Below are 26,668 nucleotides of genomic sequence, written 5' to 3'. Positions count from 1 at the left end.
TTTTAGTCAAGTCTCTGTTATTCCTTCCAACATGACAACACAAACTGGTAATAACTCTATTTCTTCTTCTAGTCCATTGATTATTGATAGTGGTGCTACTGATCACATTTGTTCATCCTTAACTTACTTCACTTCGTATCATCAATTGATCCTATTTATGTCAAATTTTACCAAATGGAAATCAAGTCATTGCCAATTATTCTGGAAGTGTTTTTCTCAATCAAAATCATGTCATAAACAATGTTTTGTATATTCCTTGCTTCACTTTTAATCTTCTTTTAGTAACAAAACTGGTTGATAGACTATCTTGTGTTCTTATCTTTGATTCTAATGGTTGTCACATTCAAGACAAAAACTCCTTAAAAATAATTGGTTCTGCTAAGATGCAAGATAGACTTTATATACCCAGGATCCCATCTTACCAGAAATTTCAAATTAAACCCCTTGAATCTACACACATCATCAATACTGTTAATGTCAGTGCTAGTGATCTAAAAACCCTTTGGAATTTTCGATTAGGTCATATTTCAAATAAATGTATTGATGTTATCAAGAATAAATTTCTTTTTGTTAAATATAACAAATCTTTTGTTTGTGATGTTTGTCATTTTGCAAAGCAAAAAAAACTTTCTTTTCCTATTTAGTACATCTAAATCAAAAAAATGTTTTGATTTGATTCATGTAGATATTTGGGGACCATACTCAATACCATCAATTCATGGCCATAAATATTTCTTGACCATAGTTGATGACTATTCGAGGTACACATGAATTTTTCTTTTGAAACAAAAATCTGAAGTTGTTAAGGTTTTGGAACGTTATTTTTGTTCAAACACAGTTTGAGACAACAATAAAAATAATAAGAAGTGATAATGAAACTGAGTTTTTCATAACTATTTTTTTTGTCAGTAAAAGAATAATTCATCAAACATCATGTGTTAATACTCCACAACAAAATAGTATAGTTGAAAGGAAACATGGTCATTTATTAGATGTAGCAAGAACTCTTATGATACAATCTCATTTACCCAAAATTTATTGGTCATATTCTGTGATACATGCTGCGCATATTATAAACATGCTTCCCACACTTGTTTTAAACTATTCTTCTCTTCATGAAATACTTTTCAAAACTGATGCAGATTTTAATGGATTAAAGGTGTTTGTTTCTTTATGTTATGCTAGCACTTTGTCAACAAATAGAAGAAAATTTGATCCAAGAGCATCAAAATGTGTTTTTATTGGTTATCCAAGGGGGACAAAAGGATATATTTTGTTGAATAATCAATCAAGAGAAATTTTTGTGTCTAGGGATGTTGTCTTTTATGAACATGTTTTTCCATACCAAAGGGTTCAAGATACTAGTAATGAAACTAACAGTCTCGATATTGATGATCAAATTTTGTTTGTTGAAGATCAATTTGTCTTAAGTCAGCCATCACAAGTCATTATTGCACCTTGTGATAATACACCTTGTGATAATGTTGAAAATAGCAGTGATAATAATTGTGAGTCGCAAATTGAGGTTTCAGACGTAGATTGTTCCCATATAGACCAAAACCTCAATGAAAATCATGATATAGAACAAAGTTCTGAATCAGATCCATTTGTCCGAATGAGCACAAGAATAAAAAGACCACCTGAGTATTTAAAGGATTATCATTGTAATCTTAATGTTTCCAGTACATCTTCAAGAGTTAAATATCCTTTGAATTTTGTTTTGTCTTATAGCAATTTATCTCCTTCTTACAAATCTTTTGTTATGTCTCTTTCTTCACATGTTGAGCCAAACACTTATTCTGAAACTGTGAAGCATGACTGTTGGAGAAAAGTTATACAATGTGAGATATCTGCTTTAGAGTCAAATCAAACTTGGGAGACTGCTCTTCTGCCTAAGAACAAAGCTGTCATAGGTTGCAAATGGGTATTCAAAATAAAATATAAGGTTGGTGGGACAATTGAAAAGTATAAAGCAAGGTTAGTGGCAAAGAGATATACACAAAAAGAAGGCATTGACTACCTTGATACTTTCTCTCAGTAGCAAAGATGGGTTGCTTCTTTCTTTAACTTCTATTTATAATTGGGAATTGAAACAATTAGACATAAATAATGCCTTTTTACATGGAGATTTGAAAGAAGATGTATATATGGTTGCTCCTCCTGGATTGACTTCTATTCCAGCAGGAAAAGTTTGTAAACTAAAAAAGGTTTTATATGGTCTTAAGCAAGCTAGCAGAGAATGGTTTGTCAAACTGTCATCATTTTTGCTTTCTATGGGATATACTCAATCTATGAATGATCATTCATTGTTCATTAATTATTCTGAAGGATCTTTTACAGCATTATTGGTATATGTGGATGATATAATATTGACAGGAAATGATAAAGAAGAGATTGCTCGAATCAAACAAGCCTTGAATCAGACATTCAAGATTAAAGATCTTGGGAATTTAAAATATTTTCTTGGTCTAGAAGTAGCAAGAAGTAAGACAGGAATAATGGTAAATCAAAAGAAATATGCATTGAAATTATTAACAGATGCAGGTCTTTTAGCCTGCAAACCTGCACCCACTCCTATTGATAATCATGAGAAATTCTCTTATACTGGAAGTGTTCCTTTCACAGATATTCAAGCCTACAGAAGATTGATTGGAAAACTTGTGTATCTCACTAATACCCGACCTGACATAACATTTTCTGTGCAACAACTTTCTCAATTTCTTGCTAAGCCTACAATTGCTCACTATAAGGTAGCGATTAGAATTATATATCAAAGGAGCTCCAAGTCTTGGTCTATTTTTCTCTTCCACTACCTCTGTTCATCTGAAAGCCTTTTGTGATAGTGATTGGGGCACCTGTAGTGATTCAAGACAATAAGTTACTGGTTTTAGTGTGTATCTTGGGAATTCTCTCATATCTTGGGAATCAAAGAGTTCTTGTGAAGCTGAATACAGGGCCACTGTTACATGTGAAATTCAATGGCTAACTTATCTTCTTCAAGATTTCAAAGTTCCTTTTGAGCAACCATCTCTTTTATAATGTGACAATGACTCAACAAGATACATTGCAGCAAATCCAGTGTTTCACGAGCGTACAAAACATATAGAAATAGATTGTCACGTGGTCCGGGAAAAATTAAAGAAGGATCTCATCCATTTGCTTCTCATTTCCACCACAGAGCAACTGGCTGATATTTATACCAAAGCTTTAAGTCCTCAATATTTTAAGAATATTTGTTCCAAGCAGTTGGGTCTCATCAATATTTGCTCCTCAGCTTGTGGCGGGGTATTAAAGGATATGGATACCAGATATAGAAGGATCCTCCTAATATTAATTAAGTGTCTTTTCTAATAATTATAAGCTATTTCTCTTTATAGAAGAGAATAATTTGGTGTATTTTCTAATTATCAGTTGTTTCTCTTTACAGAGGTGAATAACCTTTATTTTGTCTTGTGTGTTATGATTCTAGTATTTAATTATTGATTCTTTTCCTCTTTAGTTAAACCTAGAATGAGTATACTACTTATATATATTTAGACTATTTGTTTTGATTTGAATAACAAGAAAGAAGATATATTCATTGTCATATCTTTTGTCTTCAGTTTACTCTTTTGTTTCATTTATCTATGTTCTCTTTTGTTCATATATGTTCTATTTTGTAATATCTATATAAAAAAATATTTAAATAAGTAATTCTCTTATGTAATTTTTTTTAACTTTACTCAATTCATGTCTGCGAGATATTTAAAAAGTATTTTTTATGTGTAAAAAACTATTATGAAGAACTCCTATTAAAATTGTGAAAGAGTATTTTAAGTGTATTGATAGCATTTTTGTTTTTGTATATCACAATGTTAAATAATTCTTCTCTTACCTTTTATGTATAATCTTCTTGTCTACTTTCACAAATGATTACCAATGGGCTGCCTCATGCGAGGTTAGACCAATCTATAATTAAAACATGGGTATTTCTTCTTTCATCCCCTAAAATTTCTCCTATCAATTAAATAAAATGAATAAAATATCTATCTATTCATCATCATTTGGTAAAGCTCTTTCTAAAACGTACTTTGAAAATTTTATTTTGGAAAGCACATTCCGAAACATATTTAATACGTTCCAGAAAATTTATTAAAAAATTCTTTTTTGAAAAATGTTTTCCAAAAATATATTTTATGAATTTCAAAAAATATATTATATAAACATTCTAATCCAAAAGTCATGTTTAAAAGAAGTAAAACAGCCCAAACTAATGGAATATACGGAATTTTTTTTTGGAGTGCAAGAAGACACATTCTTAAAAATTGACAAATGATAAAGAAGGGCCTAAAATCAAATACAAAATTTGAAGAAAAATATTCTTTTTACACTATTTTTTTCATGAATATTGATCTTGACACTTAGAACTTGAAACCTAAAATATTTATTATTTTATTATAATGTAATATTTTATTTAAAAAATATTATAGAGTGGTAACTTTTTAGTCTTTGAGTGTCCAAGAAATTTTATTCTTTTTTTTATCTATATTGATTTCATAATTTTTATTCATTATAAAATATTATATTAAAATAATAAAAAAAAATGTTATATTAAAAAAAAAAATTATGAAATTTTAATTTGAAGGTAAGAGAAAAATGAAAGTATCAAAGTATGATGATTCATTTTAAGTTGAAAGCGAGGCTGTATTATTCACATTAAAAATTGTAAATAATATTTGTAACCAAGTAAATGTTAGAAGGTAATTTCTTCTTTGTTTTCTCTAGATAATTTGTTTTGAAAAGTTTTAAGACTTTATTTTATCTTCCAATAAGAATACAGACTTGCTTGGGTCAGATTGGGTGTGTGGAACCATGGTTCAGTTTTGGAGTAAATTTGTTAGTGGCGCGCAATAGGTTGATTCTTAACGTTTATACTAATACTTTAATTCAGATTAATATGTATTAAACAAATATTAAACCATGTTGTTAGTGGCTACGCACACATGCACCAACACACTTATATAATTAATAATATTTTATTTATCTACTTTAATTTTGGACTCAAATTCCTGAATAAGTGAAGATGAGATCTTGACATTTTCACCATCAACATCACTTAATTGCACAGTGCAACAATTAAAGATAAAAACCCAGAAGAAAAATGAGATGAGGGAAAGAAGATTGATGAATTAAGCAAGAATCCAAGAACCAACAAATTAGTGTCATCCATTGTAACGGTTAGCCAAAGAGTATTATTGAATTATTTAATATTCTTTGAAATCGGCATCACATTCCTGTGACAAGATTCGAGTATTGCTCCTGAGACCGGTGACCATGAAGTGGCAGAAGACATTGGAGGTCATAAGCCAGGTTTCGATTCCGGCGGTTCTGATTCTGACGGCGAGGTTCATCTCCAATTCCAAAGCCACAGGTCCGTCCCCACTGCTGCTTACCCAGCGAAACAGTCCACCGGGTCCACTCAAGTTAGCTACCACCGCGCTTGACTCTTCTCGACACTGATCCAACCTTGGAAACCTCCCCCCCGCAATCCTAGTCCCCTCGAACAGCAGCGACACCTCGCCGGCCTCGTACTGGATCCCCAGCCTCTCGTTTGGGTTATTCACTATCAAAGAAACCTTGTACTGCGGCCGCGAGTTCCTGTCGGCGCCGCCGCTCTTCACAATCAAATTCGAGACGCTAAATGTGGGTCCCGTGGGGTCGAAGATAAGGTACAGCGTGGCCAGCGTAATGCCGACGATGGCGATGATAGAAACGGCGATGAGACCGAGCGTGAGAAGGACGCGACGCTCACAGAGGCAGCAGGCACCTCGCGTTTTCTTCGGGGCGGCTGGGTTCCGGTACTGCTCTACAATCAACGCATTCTCACGTGGCGGCACGCGGTACACTTGGTTCTTCGGGAATTGCACGATGTACGTTTCATGCGACTTGCGACCCGGAGGCGGCGGCAGCGAAGCGACGACGGTGGGATCGGCGGCTTTTGCCTGCCCCTCCATGGTGATTGAAGCAGTGGCCGGCGGAAGGGGTTATCGAGGCCGCGCGGTGTGCGTTACGGGAATTGGAGGATCTGTTGCATGCATGCAATTGAGATGATTTGGTTTGGGGTGTTGAATGTGATATTAGGAGGGTTCTGACAGCGTGGAAAACACGAGCGCACAACGCATGTGGGCATATTGTTAACTTTCTTGGGTGTTCTTACAACTCTATTTCCAGATTGTTAACTTGCTATTAACAAGTGTTTCGACGTAATTAGTTTTCTTAACCCCTCTGTTTTTAGTATGTATTAAGAATCATGCCCCTATTTGTGCTTTGAGTGTAATCAGCATGTTAACTACAAATCAGACCATACTTGTTACAACTAATAGCTACAACCTAGTTGTTCTTTGACTAGCCTGCAATTGCCACTTATTATTATTATATACATAATTAGAATTGCACTTTCTCAATATATATATACGCAAAATGCAAAAAGTTTTTTTTAAAAAAAATTAACAAAATTATGAATTTTTATAAATGATTCCAATATTAATATTTATTGACTTTTAGATAGGATGAAATACAGTTCTCAAATAAACATTTCCGTATTAAAAAAGAGTTATAATATTTTGACTAGTAAATTCTCTATTTAACATCATTTGCACTTTTATTTCTTCATCTAGCATCTTTTTGTTTTTATTTACCTATCTAGCATCCTTTTGTTTTTATTTCCCTATCTAGCATCATTCTAAAATAAATAAAAATTAATAAATTAAAAAAACAAAAATTGAATGCATTAAAAAAAATTATTTAATGTTTAAAATAGTTAGAAATATAATTAATGAATAAAGAAATGAGTTTTTACAAAATAAAAATAAAAAATTAATAAATTTAAAATGTTTAGTTTATTTTTTTTAAGAATAAAGAAAATAAAAAATTAAAGTCTACAACAAAATAAAAGTTGAATTTATAAACATAAATTAGTATTTATTTTTATTATTATTGATGATGTAATCATGTTAATTTCAAGTAAAAAATACATGACATAATTATAAAAAAAACAAAGACAATTAGTAATAATTATGTGTGCACACACAATGACAAAAATCAGGTTTATGGTTACTCATATTTTTCGTCAAGGGAATGCATGTGCTGATAAGTCGGTTAATTTAGGATTTATTCATAGAGAATCTTTTCATTGGTATAATAGGTTTTCATCTAGTTTGTTTTTAAAATTCTTTATTAATAGGTATAATCTACCTATGTATCATTTTCGTTATGGTTGTTGGTCTAGTCCCCCATATTTTTGTATTTTTGTATTTATTTTTCTAATAATATTTTTTTCGTGTGATGACAAATGATTGTTGTTACTTGAGGTGTCAGGCTAGCTGAGTAGCATAGTGATGTCTAACATGAAAGCTTTTAATAATAATAATAAAAATAAATACTAATTTATATTTATAGATTCAACTTTTATGTTGTTATAGAGTTTAATTTTTAATTTTTTCATTTTTAAAAAAATAATTTTCAACTAAACATTTTAAATTTATTACATTTTTATTTTGTAAAAACTCATTTATTTATTCATTAATTATATTTCTAACTATTTTAAACATTACAAATATTTATTTTTTAATGCATTCAAAATTAAAATTATAAAAAAATAATAATGTATTATTTATTTATTTATTTTTGAAATGATGCTAGATAGGAAATAAAAAATAAAAGGGTGTTAGACAGGGAAATAAAAACAAAAGGGTGCTAGATAGAGAAATAAAAACAAAATGATGCTAAATAGGAAAATAAAAGTGTAAATGGTGCTACATAAAGAAATAAAAGTGTAAATAGTGCTAAATAGGAAATTTACCCTTTGTTTTACCCTATCATCATAATAAATATTAATATTTACAATAAAAAAAACCTTAATGAAAATACACACAAAATACAAAAAGTTATTTTTTTTTTACAATCAATAAAATTATGAATTTTTATACATAATTAAAATATTAATATTAATTAGATTGTAGAGTTAAATACAGTTGTCAAATCAACATTTTCATATTAAAATGAATTATAATATTTTAATAACAGTATGAACACAATAAATATTAACATTTATAATAAAAAAAAATCCATAATAAAAATACACGCAAAATGTTAGAAATTTATTTTTGACAAAATATATATGACAACTAGGGTGTTGTATTTGATGTGATTGTTTAACAAAAATATATATACACAGGAAAAAGTAAATTTACAAAAGTACTTATATATTCACTAAAACCTTGCATTCAGATATAAAAGTAATATTTTCCAATCTAAATTTAAATAATATAAAAAGTTATTGAAATAATAGTATCGAGGTTCACATGAGTGTAAAAAAAAATAGGTTTTCAATGATATTTCTTTACTTTATAATTGTATTATTTTTTTATCACGACACTTTTACATTTATTTTTTTTTTCCTTTCTTTTCTCCCCAGCTACGCCATGTTCGATAAAATAAAATCTAAAATAGGAAATTAGAAATACAAGCATATAATCATGATGCCCGTCGGTTTTAACACAAATAATTAGCGAACAATTATTGATAATCTCTCTTTTTCCAAAAAAAAAACAACGTTGTCTAATTTTTTATAAATTTGTGATATCTTATTGTGACAATATTTTCAAATTTTAATTTTGTTGTTATTTCATTCGACTTTATGTGGATTTGTATATATTTTATTTGACCTTAATTAAGGTCTACTTAGTTTGATTTGAAACTAACTGATTTGATTAGATTTAAGTTTGAGTTACTCAATTTTGAATGGATTCAAGTGTATTCAATTTAACTTAGATCTAAGCTAACTTGAGTCTCAATTAACTTGACTGAACTCAATTTAGATTTGGATCAATTCGACATGAATTCATATTGAATTAATTTGACTTAAACATGCATTGACTTCACTCGATCTTTGTTCAAGTTAAATATTTCTCTTAGACTAACTTAACTTAATTTATGTTCTAGTTGAGTTAACTCGAACTATGTTCAAGTTAACTAAACTCAACCTAAACCTAACTTAATCCTATCTTAGTAAAATTGACATGATCTATCATTTTATAACTTGAAATGATTATGAACATTAATTTTAATTTTTTAAAATCAAAAAAATATTCAATTTATATCCAATCTAAAATTAATTAAATAAATTAAATTTTAAAATTAATATAAATTTGAATCATTTACGATTTCCCACTTTAAATTTGTTCTCACACTTAGTAACACAAAACACGTGGAGGATGGTGGATGTTGGCAATTATAACTAACATTCTTCGATAACAAGATTTATAAAAGCAATATAATTAACAAGAACAAGGGTGGGAGTAAAGTTCTTCACGCGGAAAACTTGTGTTAACCAAGGGGATATTAAATTTTGTATTCTATTACTTTTTTTTTATCGTCTATTATTTAATTATATAAAGTACTATATAATAATGTTAAAATTTTATTATATATATATATGTGTGATGTAATGACACTTTTAATTTAATATATCTACTTCAATAAAGTAATTTTTTATAATACATTTTTTTAGTTGTGTATTTAAAAACATACAAACTAATATAGGTAAATTTATCATTAAATTTTATATTATTTAATATTTTTATAAATCCTTATGTTTTTTAGTATTAAATTCTATTGTTGGATTCCTTTTATTAAAGCAACAATAGATATTTGTAACAGTATCCGTGATGTAGGGACTAAGAAAGTGAAATCGTGTGGCGTGTGTTATTCTATTATTCTTATTTGTAAGGACAAATAATTATATTTTGTAATCGTGTGCGGCATGTGTTATTTTATTATTCTATGAAATTTTCAGAGATACCAGGAATATTTCAATGTTAATTTAATTACATAAAAAAAACTAATTTGAGCGTTAAAATAATATATCACATACTTCCAGATTTAAATTATTTAAATTAAAAAGATACACTTTTATATCTTTAGATCTGTACGATCTCTTGAAAATTACATTTTTATGCGATAAATTCCAATCTGTTTTAATATAAATATTTTCTTAAGAATAAGCGTTGTCTCTCTGGGCTTAATCTTCTTAAATTATTCTTGATTCATTTTTAATTTATAGTGTTAATATTTAATAAAAGATAAAAAATAGTTAACTCAAAACTAGGCATAAAAATATGTTTGATTGTTAAAATTTTGATTTATTTTCTGAAACCTTCCAAATGAATAATAAAATAATGGGTGCAATCAGATAAGATAATTATTCATATAAAACTCACTATATAAGTGAATAAACATTTTAAAAAAAATAAAGATTAAAAAAAATAAAATATGATTTGAGAATTTATCTTCTATGTATATTTCACCTAATTCAATTTTACAATTATTACGAATTTAAGATAAAAAAAAATAATTGTTTGTGCTTTCAGATTATTAATTAATCAGACATTTTATAAAATATGAAAGATTCCACAATTATAAAAAAAATATGAATATGAATTTGAATTTAAAATTTAATCCAATTATTTAGATTTAGATCTATAATCCAAACTAATTATTTCCAATAAATATACATTTGGATTTAATTACAAACCAATCTTTTTATTGATTTTTTAAGAATAAAATTCGTGTAACTATTACAATATTATGACTATTATTAACCTCACCACTTGTCACTATAATTGTTATTATCTTACTTGCTATTATTACTTTTCTATTTAATGTTACCGCATCATAATATTTGTTAATATAATATCATAATTAGTAAATAATTCTCTTGCGTTTAAATTATTATTAAAGGCTACACTGATAAAAATTAAAAGCATTTTAAAAATATTTAAAGTAAAAATAATTATCATAAATAACTAAACTAAAAGTTAATTTTTTAATAAATAAGTCCAAAATTTATAGTAAAAGTAGGGGTGTTTTGTTTTACAAATCAAATTCAAATTTCAAGAGTTCAATTTTTCTCAACTTATTTATATTTGGATTTAATTTATTTTAAAATTAATAAAACTTTTTTTTCTCTCTCTCTCTACATATAATACGATTATTTTTTTTCAAATTTAATAGTTTTAATAAAGTTTTACTAATAAAAATATGGTAAAATAGATCGATGTGTTAAAAATGGTGTTGATTTTATTGTATAAAATATATATTATAATATTTTTAATTACTTTTTCAGTTGTATAATTTAGTTATTTATCTTCAATCTGATTCCATTATTAATAAAGGTTCATTTAAATATTTTAATTTTGTAAAACATAACAATGTGATCATTTTTAATTCAAATACCTATAAAATCGTTTTCAAAGTCGTACGATCTATCAATGATAATTTATAAAATTAATAATAATAATTTTAGAACGAGAAAGATGGCATTACATATTTTAAATTCAGAAACAGAATTAAAACTTGATCAAACCTTTTTATTAATAGAAAAGAACTTTATTCAACCCTTTCTATTGATAGAAAGATGGTATTTAACAAAGTAAATAATAGGAGGAAAAGGTTATTAAGTTTTTTTTTTTTTTTTTTTAACAATTCAATGTGATAATATTTTAACAATATTATCCTTATGGAGAGAATGATGAAGCAGGTGTCCCTGATGGCTCCCTCTATAAATCATTATCAATGGCAACACTTGGTTCTTCACCACTCCGAGGAATGCAGAAAATGGGACCTTCAACACTCTCTCTCTCCATCCTCTTTCTCCTTTCACTATGCATCGCAGGAACCGTTAGATCGGTAAGATTAAATACTGCAATTATTCATATATAACTTTCACGATCTCGTTAATCTGTGCCTCACTGTTACTCAGCTTGGAAGTTGAATTGAATGCAGGATGACGATTGCGTCTACACGGCGTACATTAGAACCGGATCGGTGGTTAAGGGCGGAACGGACTCCAAGATCGGGATCAAGTTGTACGACAAGTTCGGCTACTACATCTACATTAAAAACCTCGAAGCGTGGGGCGGTTTGATGGGAAAGAGTCACAATTACTTCGAGCGCGGCAACCTCGACATCTTCAGCGGAACGGGACCCTGTCTTGAAGGAGCCGTTTGTGCCGTCAACGTTACTTCTGACGGATCCGGTTCGCACCACGGCTGGTACCTTAACTACGTCGAAGTCACCTCCACCGGGCCCCACGCAACTTGTGCTAAGGATGAGTTTGAGGTGGAGCAGTGGCTCGCTCTCGACACCGCGCCCTACCAGATTTGGGCCGTTAGGAACCACTGCCGCTATGGCTTGGATCAGGCCCGGCCAGTTTCGGAGCGCGCTGGATCCGGATCCGGATCCAGATCCGCTCTCTAGAATGCACGCCCGTGAGGAAGGTTTAGATTGTTGTTTTTAAGTGAGTGTGATTCGGTTATTGTTGGTTTTGTTAAGGAACTTCTTATAGCAACGATCACGAAAAGAAATAAGTATCGCCTTAGTACTTGAATTGGAAAACCGGGTTTGAGGGTTGAAAACCCGTTTTTTCTTTGTAGTTTTCAATAATAATGGGAACTATCTGTATCAATCGCTATGGCGTTTTAAATTCAGTTTTCAGATAGTGCGTACTGTTTGCAGTTATGTTTGGAGTGTCAAAAATCTTTATTCTTTTTGAAATAGTGTTATGACTACCACCAACCTCTTTTGTCATGTCGTTTATTATCATGAGGTTGGCTTCTCAATGATCAAGAGTAATATTTTCATGAGAATGGATACTTTTACAACACTAAATGTGATCTTCATTCATTTTACATCTAAATAAAATATCATTTTATATGCATTCTTAAGGTTATATGTAGTACCGTAGGAACTAGTGAAGAACTTTACACATAAACATTAACAAAAGCAAGAATTGATATAACATGGTTAGTGTGACTTAGTGTCACATTATTATTACATCAATTTTTTTGGCCACTACTTGCGCTTTTTTTTAACTTTATCCAGAAATCTTTTTTCTTCTTATTACACGTTTGTTTATTTAGTATTTTTTTAATGAGAGCTTGTTCCACGTGTAAATACAGTTGTCGTATTAATTATTAATTTGCTTATTTGAATTTTCCATGTAAACTCGTCGATTCTAGGATGTTCCTGTATTGGGTTCTATTGTTAGATTTTCTATTTTTTATTTTTTTACATTTTTTAATTATAAAATTCTGTTGTATGAATTTCATAGAATAGTGTGTTTTCTTGATAGTATGAGATTATTATTTTTTTCTTTTTGTTTTCCGTGTGTAATCATATTTTGATATAGTAACAAAACAAAAATTAAGTTCTTCTGTTGTTTTTTTTTTTCTTTATTTCTTTATTTTATTCGTTATTATTACTTATTCCAAAAAATTATTTCTTAATTTGGAATTCTCAAAATCTCAAAGAGGTATTCTTAATTAGGGTTTTGGATTTTTCTTGAAGACTGAGGTATAATGACCTCCAAACCCTCAATTATTCTTATGAAATCCAACTTAAAATTTACATACAAATTTTGAGACACCTCTAAACATCTATAGAAGACTTATTGGCCAATGGTTGTATCTCATTATTTTTAGACCAAATACCAATTCTACTATACATAAGTTAAGTCACTTTGTTTCTAATCCCCATTCCAAACCTCAATGCAACTTATTTAGTTTTAAGAACAAAATGGATGTCTATATTAATGTTGATTGAGGATCATGCCTTGATAGTAGAAGATCTACAAGTGATTTTTTTTGTATTTTGTTAAAGAATTCTTTAATTTCTTGGAAAGCAAAATGACAACAAACTATTAGCAAATCTTTAACTAGGGTAAAATATAGGTAGTTGGCTTCTATTTTTCGAAAATAATTTAATTAACAAAACTGTTAGCTAAATTCAATATTTCAACCTCTTATGTAGTTGTTTGTGATAACAAAGTTGATATTCAAATTGTGACTTATCATAAAAGAATCAAGAATCTTGAGATTAACTTGCACTACATCTCAAAACAAGTTCACAAACACGCGCTCAAATTGTTTTATGAAGAAAAACATCATCGGTTGGATGACATCTTTACAAAATCTTTACCCAAAAATAATTTTCTTAATATCATAACCAAGTTGAAAATTAAATATATTTTTCATTCGGGATGGTATTGAATTTCGTTACCAGATTTTTTTTTTCTCTTATGCACTTCTGGTTAGTTATAAAACTCAAATGCCAATTAGTTTCTTAAAGTACTTTGTTTTCTCAAAGATCAATTTTGTTTTTTTTTTTCTATGTGTTTTGGCATTTTGATATATATTACAATGAAGAATATAGAAAAAACAAAGGCCGTGAAAGAATATATAAGCACAAACTTGATTTAAAATTTAAAAATTACAAAATAGAATATTTTCTAATAATTTACGTTACCATAAGTTTGGATGAATATCTTTATTTCAATATCATTTGTTATGTGAATTAAGAAACCACGAAGGATTAAAACAAACACGCTCAAGTTCCATTCTTCATTCTTAGAGATGAAACAAATTTACATATATACATATCTTCATTTAAAAAAATAGTTTCTTTAATTAAAATCAATTTGTCCATGACATAACATGAGAGGATACGAAGCTATATCCGACCATTGAATTCAAACTTCAATCTCAATATAAAATTTGAAATTTTTTACCTTCACTTGATTGATTCAACATTAGAAATAATTAAGTGATACTTTATTGTATACCTTTCTCCTTCACAATGGGTTTGTGGAGTTCTTCCACAACTTGGTTGATCCTTTTAATACAAAAGAAATTATTATTGATCATTGACCATAAGTGTGCTTATCTATTATAGACACAGTAGGGCATTCTCCTGTCCTCACCTTTGTCACACATCACTTTTCATATTTCTTCACCAAACTCAGTGTCTAAAGTCTAAACCATTCTTTGTACAAGTCCACCACTTCATAACCTTCATTCACTTTGGTGTTGCATAAGATGCTCTTTGGCCTCTAACAAAAGCCTCCTTATTTCCTCATCCTCCGGTGTCTCTTTTAGCAATATTTCATAGTCTTGAATTGAAGCTCCCCATCTTTTCAACTATAATTGCATCATAAACATAACACAAAGCACATAAAAATGTTAAAAAGACATTATGTTAAGAAACAAAGGAAAATTGAGTGCCTTTTCTTACCTTTGCATTGCAATCTGCCCTTCTTCGCCTAGCCTTGCTATAAGATGGTCGCAAGTTAAGAGCAACATTGCAATCTTCCACAGCCTTCTCAAATTTCCCTAATTTTGATCTACATGCAGCTCGATTGCACATCAAAACTGAATTATATGGATCATTTTCTAACCCCTCTTCATAGGCAACACAAGCTTCTAAGAATTTTGATCCCTTGAAAAGCTCATTTCCATTTGATCGAGCAGTGGCCACAGCTCTAACCTTCATCATCACCTTCTTCGCATCCTTATTATTTGAATCTAGCTTACATGCTTTATGGATTACAGCTAGAGAATCTTCAAATCTGGTACAACAATGAATGCATATATGAAGATTAAAAAGAATATTATGTTATTCCTTTATAAATGATACACTAACCTGCCAATGGCCAAATAAACTCGAGCCCGAGTGACCAACAAGTTTGCATTACAAATTTGTCCAAAGAACCTGGTGCACTGATCCACATCAAAATTAGATCCCTTCAACATTGCTTCCTCTGCATGTTGATGCTTACGTAGCTTCAAAAATGCCTCCGCTTGCAATGCAAATATCTTCAGGTAAAGCCACAATCAAATTCATATTAGCATGATTGGAGTGCACGCGTGTATGCATGCAGGCACATACAAAGTTTAAGGTGTAAGAAATTAAAAAAAATATTACATGATCCTAAATTATTACATGCTCATAATCACAATTAATTTTTATCTACTTAAAAAAATATTTAATGAAATTTACATACATGTCATGTGGAGATTATTCTAGACTACACAATAATCCTAGAAAAAAGTGATAATCTTTAGGGTAATATAGGACATTAACAAACCTGTGGAGCAGAATCTGCACCAGATGAAATAGCGTGGCTGGCCTCCTTGATCAAGTTGTTCCAATCTCCTACCCTACGTGCCTCAGTGCATTTGTTTAAATGGAACTGAATCTTTTTTACTTTAGTGATCTCCTCCTGGTCAACCTCTTGTCCTGCTAGTTTATAATGATAAAGGGCCTTGTTTGTTTCTCCTAATCTGTAGCCAGACATAAATTAAAAAAAAAGTTAGCGACAACACCAATAAGAAAGTATTATATTTCACAATCATAATTTATTTCTTGTGCGAGAATACCTTTTGTTCAGGTTCCCCAATCGATGATGAGCTCTTTGATAATGAGGTTCTATTTCAATGGCTTTTGTGCACTCAAATACAGCCTCCAGAAGCCTCCCAAGAGCCGTTAATGCTGCACTTTTATTGCTCCTATAGGAAGCTTTATTGGGGTCAATCGAAATTGCAGCATCATAAAGAGCCAATGCTTCTTGAAATTTTCCATTCTTGTAATCCTCATTGCCCATTATCTTCAATTTTTCAGGGTCCATTCTAGTAGACACGACCCTGCATAGAGAACCCGATTGTTCTGTGCCTCCTTTACTTGCATTGTCCACCTTTTGGTTTGTGTATCTTCCATTAGCAACAGGGTTTTCATCCCTTTGCTCGCCACGATAATCCCCTACATTATGAGAATAGGTGTTGGTATTCTCTCCTTTCTTGAGGTTGCCTAAATTACTGAACATCATCACGTTACTAGAAGAAGCACGAACAAGGTTTTTGCTTCCCTTTTGGCAATCAGAAAACATGCTTTCAAGTTCACCAGAAATGCCAACTGCATCTTTAGGAACCCTTCTTCCATTGTTAACATAACCCTCGGCTTCTTTAAGGACCCTTCTTTCATTGTTAACATAACCCTCGACTTCTTTAGGTACCATTCTTTCATTCTTGACATAGCCCTCGTTTTGTAACACTTTGGGATGGTTCCTTTGGTGGGATTGGTTAACAACAGGGATTGAATTGGTGTTGGAACCAGGTGAAGAATCTGTGTGTTTATCAGATGAAGCTGTTGGAAAGAAAGTTACATCTTCACAACTATCCTGTTGTTTTTTTGTGTATGGGTTGTTTGATGCCTTTTCAAAACTGTCGGCATTGTTGGTTTTGGGTGCATTGGGTGTAGAACGCCAGAATGCTGTGGCCATTAAGCCACCACAGCCACATTTACTCTGAGGGGTGTTGTTTCCCATGTTCAAAATGGTTTGGTTATCAATGTTTAAGAATGCTTCATTAAGGTGGCGGTCTTGTTGATCATGATGAAATATTGGTATATTTCTAAGCTAACAGAGACAAGATTGGCTGATTGAAGGTCTATGACAAGTTTAGAAATGAAAATTCAAGAAATATGAAGAATTGTACAAAAAAAGATTGATTCTAATGAATCATGATTTCAAACATCTCTGACCAAAACATGTAATATCAAACATTGAAACAACAAAAACTTCAATCTTAAAATGTAAACAGCGTGAACGTGCATTGTGGGGCTTCAAAGATTGATACAAACCATCCGTAAAGGATTCCTATGAGACAAAACTTCTTACTTTTATGTTTCTTACAGTTGGAAAGTTTATATGAAATTGCATCATGAAGAGAGGAGGGGAGAATAATGATGCACAAATGTGTAAATTTTTGAAAAGCAAATGTAATAGTTGGTTTTTAGTTTTTGTTTTGTTTTTTTTGTTTTGTTTCAGTTAGTTGTTTGATTATGATAGGAACCCATAGACCCGATGATGGGTGGATCAAGGATCTCGAATATTTTTGGAAATCATGGACTTACTATTATGCCTCCATCATTTCTTAAATCTTAACAAAACCATGAAAATACAAGCATCGCACCTTTGCATGCCAACTGTAACATATATGAAAACAAATTTATGGCTAGTTGTAGGTTTTTTTCTCAATGGAGCAATTTTTATTTTATATTTCCAAAATGGACAACTTTTTTTTTATTCTGGATAAACCGTCATGGATATTTTGATAAAATAAAATCGTCAATAGCAATAAAGATTTTTAAAAAATTGAAAATTGTATAAAGATTTACGATTTCTAACTAAAATCATATTCCATATATACGATTTTAATATTAAAATATATTTTAACATATTAAATTTTAAAAAAATAAAAAATCGTAGTCTAGAAATATGAGTAAATTGTTACTATTGGGAACACTACTTGGAAAACAAATATTAATGTTGTTTAGACCTACGCTAAATGTAATAAAATATTAATTTGCATTCACTTTATTTTTTCATCACATTCTTCAATTTATTTTTTTATTTCATCTCCTTTGTGTTCCATCCTAAGTTTGGAATATCTCTATACACCCAAGTTATATTTTTTGTTCTTCAATATTTTATAAGAGTCTTTGATGATGTAGTAGTGTATATATAACAAAAATATAATATGTTTTGGTCTTTTAGATTATTTGAAATTATTATTTTTACTTCTATAAAACTTAAATCAATTTGTAAAGACTATGGCGAAACTGGGAGATGGTTCAAATTTAAAGTTAAATTAAGTGTTTTTGGGTGATCAAATTGACTAATAGTATCCATCTTAGTAAACAAATTAATTATAACTCTTTTGGTCTTAGTTTGTTTGTGTCTTTTCAATCTTATAATGTTTGATAGAATGAGAGTAATTTGTCTTTATGTCATTATTATGACTCTTTCTTTAGAACTTTTATATGTTATTTTTCCACCTTCATACATTTTTTATTTTCAAAAATGATTTTATGTAATATTTTAGATTATATAATCCAAAAGTTTTTTTTTCGATACATGATTAGTTTTTGGATTACATAATTTCTGAAATTTTTTTTTCTAACTTCCAGATTATGTAATACAAAAACTTTTTTTTTCAAATGCGTGTTCGGATTACATAATCCGGAAGCTACTATCAAATTCAGACTTCTGAATCATATAATTCGGAATATCATTCTGAATTATGTAATCCAATATATGGAGATAGTACAAGAAGGATAAAAAAATATTTTCATGTTTTGTATGTGTCAAAAGAATATATGGAGGTGCAGGAAGAAACAGTCCATTATTATTATTATTATTATTATGTGGGCTTCTTAGGTTGATGAGGCCAAAAAAAAAATGTAGGTAGGTTCATATCTTCTTACGGGTGGTTATTCATGTACCTTATCAAAATTCTCCCAACATTCCATCCATTTTCAAAAAATTATTCTACCCTTCTTTTAATAATTTATGAATTATTTTTTTAGAACATATATTTTTGAAATTCATGAAGTACAATTTTAAACATTTTTTAACAAGATTTTTGGAATAAACATTTTTTTACTGCACGCTATCCCGATAGATTTGAGAAAAGTTTAAATTATTCGTGTCATTACTTTCTTCAATCGTTCTACTAATTTCTTCCCATTGTGTACGTCATGTATGTATGATATAAAGACCTTTTATGTTGTCCATAAAATTTTTATAATTTTATTCCTAAAATATGTTTAAAACTAAACATATATTTTCTCTATGTTCTAAAGAAGGATTTGTAATACATTCATGTTCCTTGAGAAATGTCCACAGAAGCTTTAACCATTACATCAGTCAAATTTTGTTGTCATGTTATGATTATTATTATATTTATGAGTATGATTATCAATATTAATATAATTAATAAAATAAAAATTAATAACATTCTTCATATATTTAATATCATTATTATTAATATTATTAACTATTATTAATATTATTAAATATGATTAATATTATAAATATTTATTAATATTATTAAATATTATAAATAGTGTTAATATTATTAATATTATAAATAATGTTAATTTTATATATATTTTTAATAGTATTTATATTATTAATGTTATTAATACTGATATTATTAATTTTTTTATATTACTAATATCATTAATACTATTATTATTATTAATATTATTTTTATTATTAATATAATATTAATTATATTATTTAAATTATTATATTAATATTAATAATATGTATAAATTAGTTATGATTATTATTATTTATAAATATGAATTATGATTTTATAATTTTTCATATTATATTAATATTTTTAATATTATGTGTATAATTATTATCATAATAGTTGATAGATAATAAAGATTAGTGGGTGATAGTTCATATGTAATAGAGATTCGTAAGTAATAGTTGGTAGGTAATAGAGATCGTAGGTAAAAGTTGGTAGGTAATAAGATCCGTAGGTAATAGTTGGTAGGTAATGCTGAATTTACCTACGAATTCAGAATCTGTGGGTAATGTCTGTAGGTAATGTTATTCGTAGGTAATATCCGTAGGTAATGCTGAATTTACCTACGGACTCAGATCCGTGGATAAAAATCCGTAGATAATACTGATTTTTTTGTAGTGTTAGTGAATATATGTATTCAAACAAAAATTAAGTTTCAATTTCTTATTCATTGTTAATAAAAAAAAATGGAAAAGTTCAACTAGAAAGAATAAAAATCTTAACTATTCCATGTATTCACATCAACTTTATTTTACGAGACTACATATATCTTTCAAAAAAATGTAATTACCCTTAAATTAGATAAGATTGTTATAAACAACATTTTTTAAAATCTATACTTATATATAAAGGGATTCCCTTCTTAACTACTCTTAATTTTGTTTCCTATTTTATCCTTATATTAATATTTAATTTTATTATTATATTATGGTCATTGTGTCATTTTTTATTTCTCTCTTAACTGCTCTTAATTTTTTTTCCCATTTTATCCTTATATTAATATTTAATTTTATTATTGCATTATGGTCATTGTGTCATTTTTTTTTTACGGTATTTGGTATACGTAGTGGAGGGCAGTTTTGAATTAAAAGAGATGTGGATGAACAGTTATGAATTGAAAGAGAGGTGAATGAGCGGTTATGAATTGAAAGAGAGGTGGAGGGGTGGTTATGAATTGAAAAAGATGATTTATTTTGAAAATTAATTGCATAATAAGAGAGTGTCTGTTTTACGAGAGAGAAATAAATTTAATAAAATATTTGAAATAAATGGAACAACCGTTTTGAATGGAAAGAAATAATTTATTTTGAAAATTAATTGCATAATGAGAGGAGTATTTGTTTTATGAGAGATAAATAAATATTAGGAAACCGTGGGTAGTGGCCAAATGTGAACAATTTTATTATTATTGAGCGGTTACTACTTTCTTCAGTGGTTTCCACTGTTTACATCCATTTTCTTACGAATGAGTAGTTTTCACCAGTTACATCCACCATCTTTATAATGAGTAGTAGTTGAGCGATTATCACTTTCTTCCGTAATTTTCACCATTTACATCTACTTGCTTACGAAGGAGTAGTTTTCACCAGTTATATCCACTTTCTTATAAGGAGTAGTTTTCACCAGTTGCATCCAAAGAACAAAAATGCTCATAAATTTTGACACATCTTGAACCCTCTTCCTTCACTCTCCATGTTCTTCTCCTACTCTCACCCATCTTAGTCCCTCTTCAATCACCACTCTACAACAACAACCACCATTACTTCCTCCTTCTCACACTTCCCAAAGCGTTCGAAGCAGAGACGTGTCTCATTGTTATAGGATTTGAACATTTTTGTTTCTATTGTTTTCTTAATTTTTTTTATATTTTTGTATGAATCCTAAGCCGAGCTTTGCGGGCAAAGTTTTTATGTCTACTGATGCTTTGATCTATTAGATATTACATAAGTTGGAAGTTTGGTAATTTGTATTTAGTTTATTATTTTATTTTTTTCAACTTCTTTTTCATGGAAGAAGACGTGGATTCAATTGATATGGTGATAGATTCTACAACTTTCCAACATACAACCCTTGCATAAGACGTTTGATGAACATGAAAGTTACTATTCTAAACTTGAAATGGGAAGATCTTGAATAACATTACCATTTGCATTATGTTTTGACATTATTTGCTGTTCCATTTTTTTAAACCTTAATTTTAATCTTGATAACCTTACAAAGTTCAACATTACACCCAAGTTAAATCAAAATTTAATATTAAAAAACAATAAAATGAAAATATAAGAAAATTAATGTAAAATTTTAATAAAACTATTATCAGTGCATTTAGATAATTTATATGTCTTCTCAATATAATTTAATATTTATTAAAGTTGTATGAATATATAAATAGTAAAAATGAAAAATGCGGATACAAAGGCACGTGAGTGTCTGTGTTCCCGCTAGTATTAATAAACCAAATACTAATTAAAGAAAATAAACGACTGGATGATTAACTTAATTATGTAATACATTATAACGTGTTGATTCATACAAAAATAATAATAAAATTAAGATAAGAAATAAATTGCATCTTGATAAATAATTTAGCATATGTTAAAAAACAGGAACTAATAAAAACATTAAAAAAAATGTTATCTAACGCAGTAATGCGGCAACAAGATATGTTATAGGTGTTCGAGGAAATTTAAAAAATAAACTTTTAGATAGAAAAGTAAAAAAGTTAGTTTCTTCATAAATTAAATTCGATTTCTGCCTAATTTAAAAATATATATTTAAAATAGACTTTATAAATTAATTTATAGATCAAATAATTATTAGGAAGAAATTGATTTTTTTAATTTTATTTTGCCAAATATGTATAGAAATGATTTCTTATTAAGATAGTCTTTTTTATCGATAATAAAAAATAAATAAATAAGAACCACTTCAGTAGTCAAACTCTTATATATAAATACATTTTATCATTTTCCTAACTAGAATCAACTACCAAAAGATCAACCTCATACACATCAAAGGATTTAAAACCCAATTAGAATAAGAAAACGAAACATAACGAAACTTTGTATAAATTCAAGATCAAACCTTTACTTGTGTTAATACGAACACTTCTGACATATATGTCACTCCCCTATTAAATATGACAAAGTTTCTTTGTTTCCATATTTCAATCACTACACTAACTAAAATTACACCCTTAACATCATTAACTGAAATTGAAGCCTGACACATCTTAAATTCCATATTTGATATATATTTAAGAATTTATTAAATTAATCTGCAAAAGATAATTTTAAAAAATCGTTTTCATCAGTATTATTTTCCCATTCAAATAATAAAAATAGCATATTCTACTATTTATATTATTCCTATTTTCTTTCGTCACATTTCCCATTCTTTTAAAACAAAACAAAAGGACCACATTTACAGTTTGTTTGGTCGATTCTCTCACAATCACAAATTGTTCCTCGTCAAAGCTTGGAATCAAATGTAGATTGTTGAACCCTAATTAATGAACAATAATTTAGATTGTTGAATCCAGTAAACAAAACTGAGTTGTTCAACCCAAAATAATGAACACAAGTCAAATGTGAAATTCTGACTTATTTCGTACTACGTGTTCACCATGTTCCCCTAGAGCTAGAAATCTCTTATTTTCAGACCAATGAAAAAAAGTCAATGTACCAAGGTCCGTTTAAAAAATAAAATCATAATTAACGTCTTTTATATGCTAAAATGAATTTATATACAAGTTCTTTCACATTATTTTTTCTAAAAATATTTTTTAACTTGTGCATAAATATAATTTATTTTATTTCCTAAATGTATTTAACAGAAAAAATTATCTGAACAAATTCTACGTTAATTATTAGACTTATTTTTTAACATAAATTTCACCAATAATATGTATAAATTTGAAAAGTTACTCAAATAACTTATTACCAGTATAAAGTATAAAAAATATTAACGAGTTTGTCTGATAATTTAATGTTTCATACTGTTAATATTTATTTATACTAGGTATTGTTTTTTCTTTAAATAAATATTATACTATTAGTAAACCTTGCAATTAACTTTCCCCTCTTCTTAATGTATGACATAAGGATATACGTATTGCGATGTTTAAAAAAAGAATTGATTCGATGAAATTATGCATACATTAATAATAATTATATTGATATACTAAAAATAATTTGTGCATATTATGATTGTATCGTACTACTAATGCAAACACGGAATAAATGTATTAACAAATTAATTTAAATTATGAGAAACCACTATATTTTTTGTCAAAAAAACATTTTACTTAGAAAGGAGGAAAAGAAGACATTTGTTAGTGCTGCAAATTAGAACTACCACGACCAGACCCAAATGATGGGACCACAAGACCCCACCACACCCACTACGTAGACTTCTAATGTACCTTTGACACAGTCCTACCTCCAACCTTTTTCCTCTTTCACTTTCCCCCACTTATTTTTATTTTATTTCTCTCTATTTGTTATAAATTTAATTATAGTTTCAAAAAATATTCAATAAATATGAATGAGATGAATAATATAAAAAAAAATTCACAAATTTATTCTCTTCAAATTTTGTTTTCATTAAAAAAAATAAAATTAATTAAAATAGATATTTAAATAATACTTTGAATCAACTGCAGAAAATAAACAACACAAAATTTAATGTGGTTCAGTCGCCAACGGTAACCTACCTCCACAACCAACTAATTATATTTTCATTATGTTTGTTACAATTTTAATACAAACACAAAGATCTCTTAAATAGAGATTATTGAAGGACACAATAATTAAGCCACTCACTAAAACATTGTGTTTAGTCAACACAACCCAATTGGTTCTGGTTTCATACTCAATATACTCCAACCCTTATAAAAATTCTACCTCATATTATCTTCCAAACCACCTAATTGAAAAAATATCTTACAATATACTCTCCAAAATATTAACCATACCAATTATGAATTGTCTAAAAATGCTAAACTTTATAGTAGCTTAATACTTGTATTATAATTTTTAAATAGATTAATTAATGATTTTTTTATATTAAATTTTATTAGTATTTGAGTAATTGGTAGTGTATGTAAGGAATATTACATGAGTAGGGTACTCATGGTAAACAAATACTTCTACTCAAAAGAAAAGTGTACAAGTAAAAGAAATTTAAACTTAAGACAGATTGGGGGTAGTGTTATATTTTTTTTGTGATCATCAGTGTCAAATCTTTATATATATCCTACTTTTTTTAAAAATTCTACTTTTTTTAAAAATCTAGAGAACCTCCTTAGTAAAGCAAGGGAAAAGGATAATATGGTTAACGGGAAGGGGAAAAAAATAAGAAAAAAATGTTAGGTGGCATTGGACTTATCAAAATAGTGACTGTTATCAACTACTTAAAATTTCAGTCGTATTCTCAAATAAAATATTATGTTTATATATTCATATCACTATCTTCATATGAAGTCCATAGATGAAGATCAAATCAAGAAAATAGCTGTTACATCTCCTGCATCATCATTCCCAGCAGAACCAAGAAACAAAGAGAGGCTCTCACTTTTACCTCTTATTTTTCTTTCCAATTTTACGACTTTTCCAAAACGAATATACCAACACTTTTAAATTGGTTAGGGACAAAAGGATTTAGGGAAATCCTACAAAGTTCAATAGTTCACAACACAATTCTCTCCACTATGAACATGTCACTGGAAAAGGGACACTGATTAACATTATCTCTTTATTCAATCAATTCATGCAATATATGTATATGTATATATTGATTTTTCTTTAAAAACCTTGTAAGTTGACACTTTGCACGGGCACAGTAATTTTGTTTTTCTATGTTCTAAATGACTTATAGCAGGTATGTTGATTATTGGAGTTAATTTCAAATGTGATTAATGAGTTGTTTTAATTAAACCGTGAAAGTATATATATACATAAATAAGAAAAATATATAGTTAGTGTTGTCTAATCAAGTGTTTGAAGTATCTTAAATTTGAAATTGTTTGCATGGTTAGGTTAGGTAAAAGCATGATTAATGAGGAAATTCGGGTTGATCTATCTTTAAATATGTGTTGTGTTACAAAGTTTCCTTCTCGGGAACAAAGCAAAAACAAAATTGAACAAAAGAAAAGAAGTGAAAGAGAGGAAATTGAATTACGCATGATGATATGATAATGTATTATTTTGTTTCTTTTTATTTGCATTATCATCTCCTTATTGTGTGGTTGTTCTACGTACCTTTCTAAATTCGTCCAATTTGGCTGTAGTAGTTTACGTACAGTTTGATCGCACCTCAGAAAACAACACAAAATAAATAAACATAAAATATTGACCAAATATGTATTTTTTAGTTATTTTTCAAAAAAAATGAACCTTTGATTAGTGTGGTGATGGAGATATCTTTTTCTGCTGTTCTGGTATCCATCTATTTAATCGTTTTGATTGATTGTTGACAGATGATGGAAAATAGTTGGATAGAGGAAAACCACCAAAAACGGTGATTTTTTTTCAGAAATAAATCTTTAGAAAGTATAAAATTGTTCAAATTTTAAAGTACATTCAAATAATATTAATTAAAGTTAAAATGTTTCCATAAGGGATTAGCTAATAAATATTTATGTGCTATGAAACTGATATCATATAAGTTTTAAATTTTAAACTAATTTTAAGTATTTTATTACTGTTAGATCAAAGTTTAATAAACTTTTTATTTTTATTTGATTTTGTATTTAAACAATAAAGTGTAAAGTATATTTTTATGAACATTAGATTCTATCATAAGTGTTTATACTGACTTATCTATACATTCAAATTTTTTTTAGAAAATTCAAGAGTTTTCACTAATTAAATCACTTCATTATGACCACTACACAAACTACTCCTAATTTCAAT

The 26,668-nt window shown here is 28.5% G+C and overlaps 3 protein-coding genes across 3 annotated transcripts; 1 reads left to right on the top strand and 2 right to left on the bottom strand.

The window, feature by feature from the left end:
* Nucleotides 1-5,141: 5,141 nt before the first annotated feature.
* Nucleotides 5,142-6,236, bottom strand: LOC137809790 (NDR1/HIN1-like protein 13). Its single transcript, XM_068610868.1, has one exon. The coding sequence runs from the start codon at nt 5,991-5,993 to the stop codon at nt 5,244-5,246; it is 750 nt and encodes a 249-aa protein (XP_068466969.1). The 5' UTR covers nt 5,994-6,236; the 3' UTR covers nt 5,142-5,243.
* A 5,313-nt stretch (nt 6,237-11,549) lies between these two features.
* LOC137812310 (PLAT domain-containing protein 3-like) lies at nt 11,550-12,558 on the top strand. Its single transcript, XM_068614241.1, has 2 exons — nt 11,550-11,727; nt 11,824-12,558. Exons 1-2 carry the CDS (start codon nt 11,614-11,616, stop codon nt 12,295-12,297), a joined length of 588 nt encoding a protein of 195 aa, XP_068470342.1. The 5' UTR covers nt 11,550-11,613; the 3' UTR covers nt 12,298-12,558.
* Nucleotides 12,559-14,568: 2,010 nt separating this feature from the next.
* LOC137809789 (inactive TPR repeat-containing thioredoxin TTL3-like) lies at nt 14,569-17,622 on the bottom strand. Its single transcript, XM_068610867.1, has 5 exons — nt 16,254-17,622; nt 15,962-16,157; nt 15,517-15,689; nt 15,109-15,442; nt 14,569-15,014 (listed from the first exon to the last, which is right to left on the bottom strand). Exons 1-5 carry the CDS (start codon nt 17,195-17,197, stop codon nt 14,889-14,891), a joined length of 1,773 nt encoding a protein of 590 aa, XP_068466968.1. The 5' UTR covers nt 17,198-17,622; the 3' UTR covers nt 14,569-14,888.
* Nucleotides 17,623-26,668: the final 9,046 nt, after the last annotated feature.

The sequence above is a fragment of the Phaseolus vulgaris genome, chromosome 2 (assembly GCF_000499845.2).
Source record: "Phaseolus vulgaris cultivar G19833 chromosome 2, P. vulgaris v2.0, whole genome shotgun sequence".
In the NCBI taxonomy this organism is placed as follows: Eukaryota; Viridiplantae; Streptophyta; class Magnoliopsida; order Fabales; family Fabaceae; genus Phaseolus; species Phaseolus vulgaris.
Note: the sequence above shows the minus strand (reverse complement) of the source record. Positions and strands in the feature narration are given on the sequence as shown.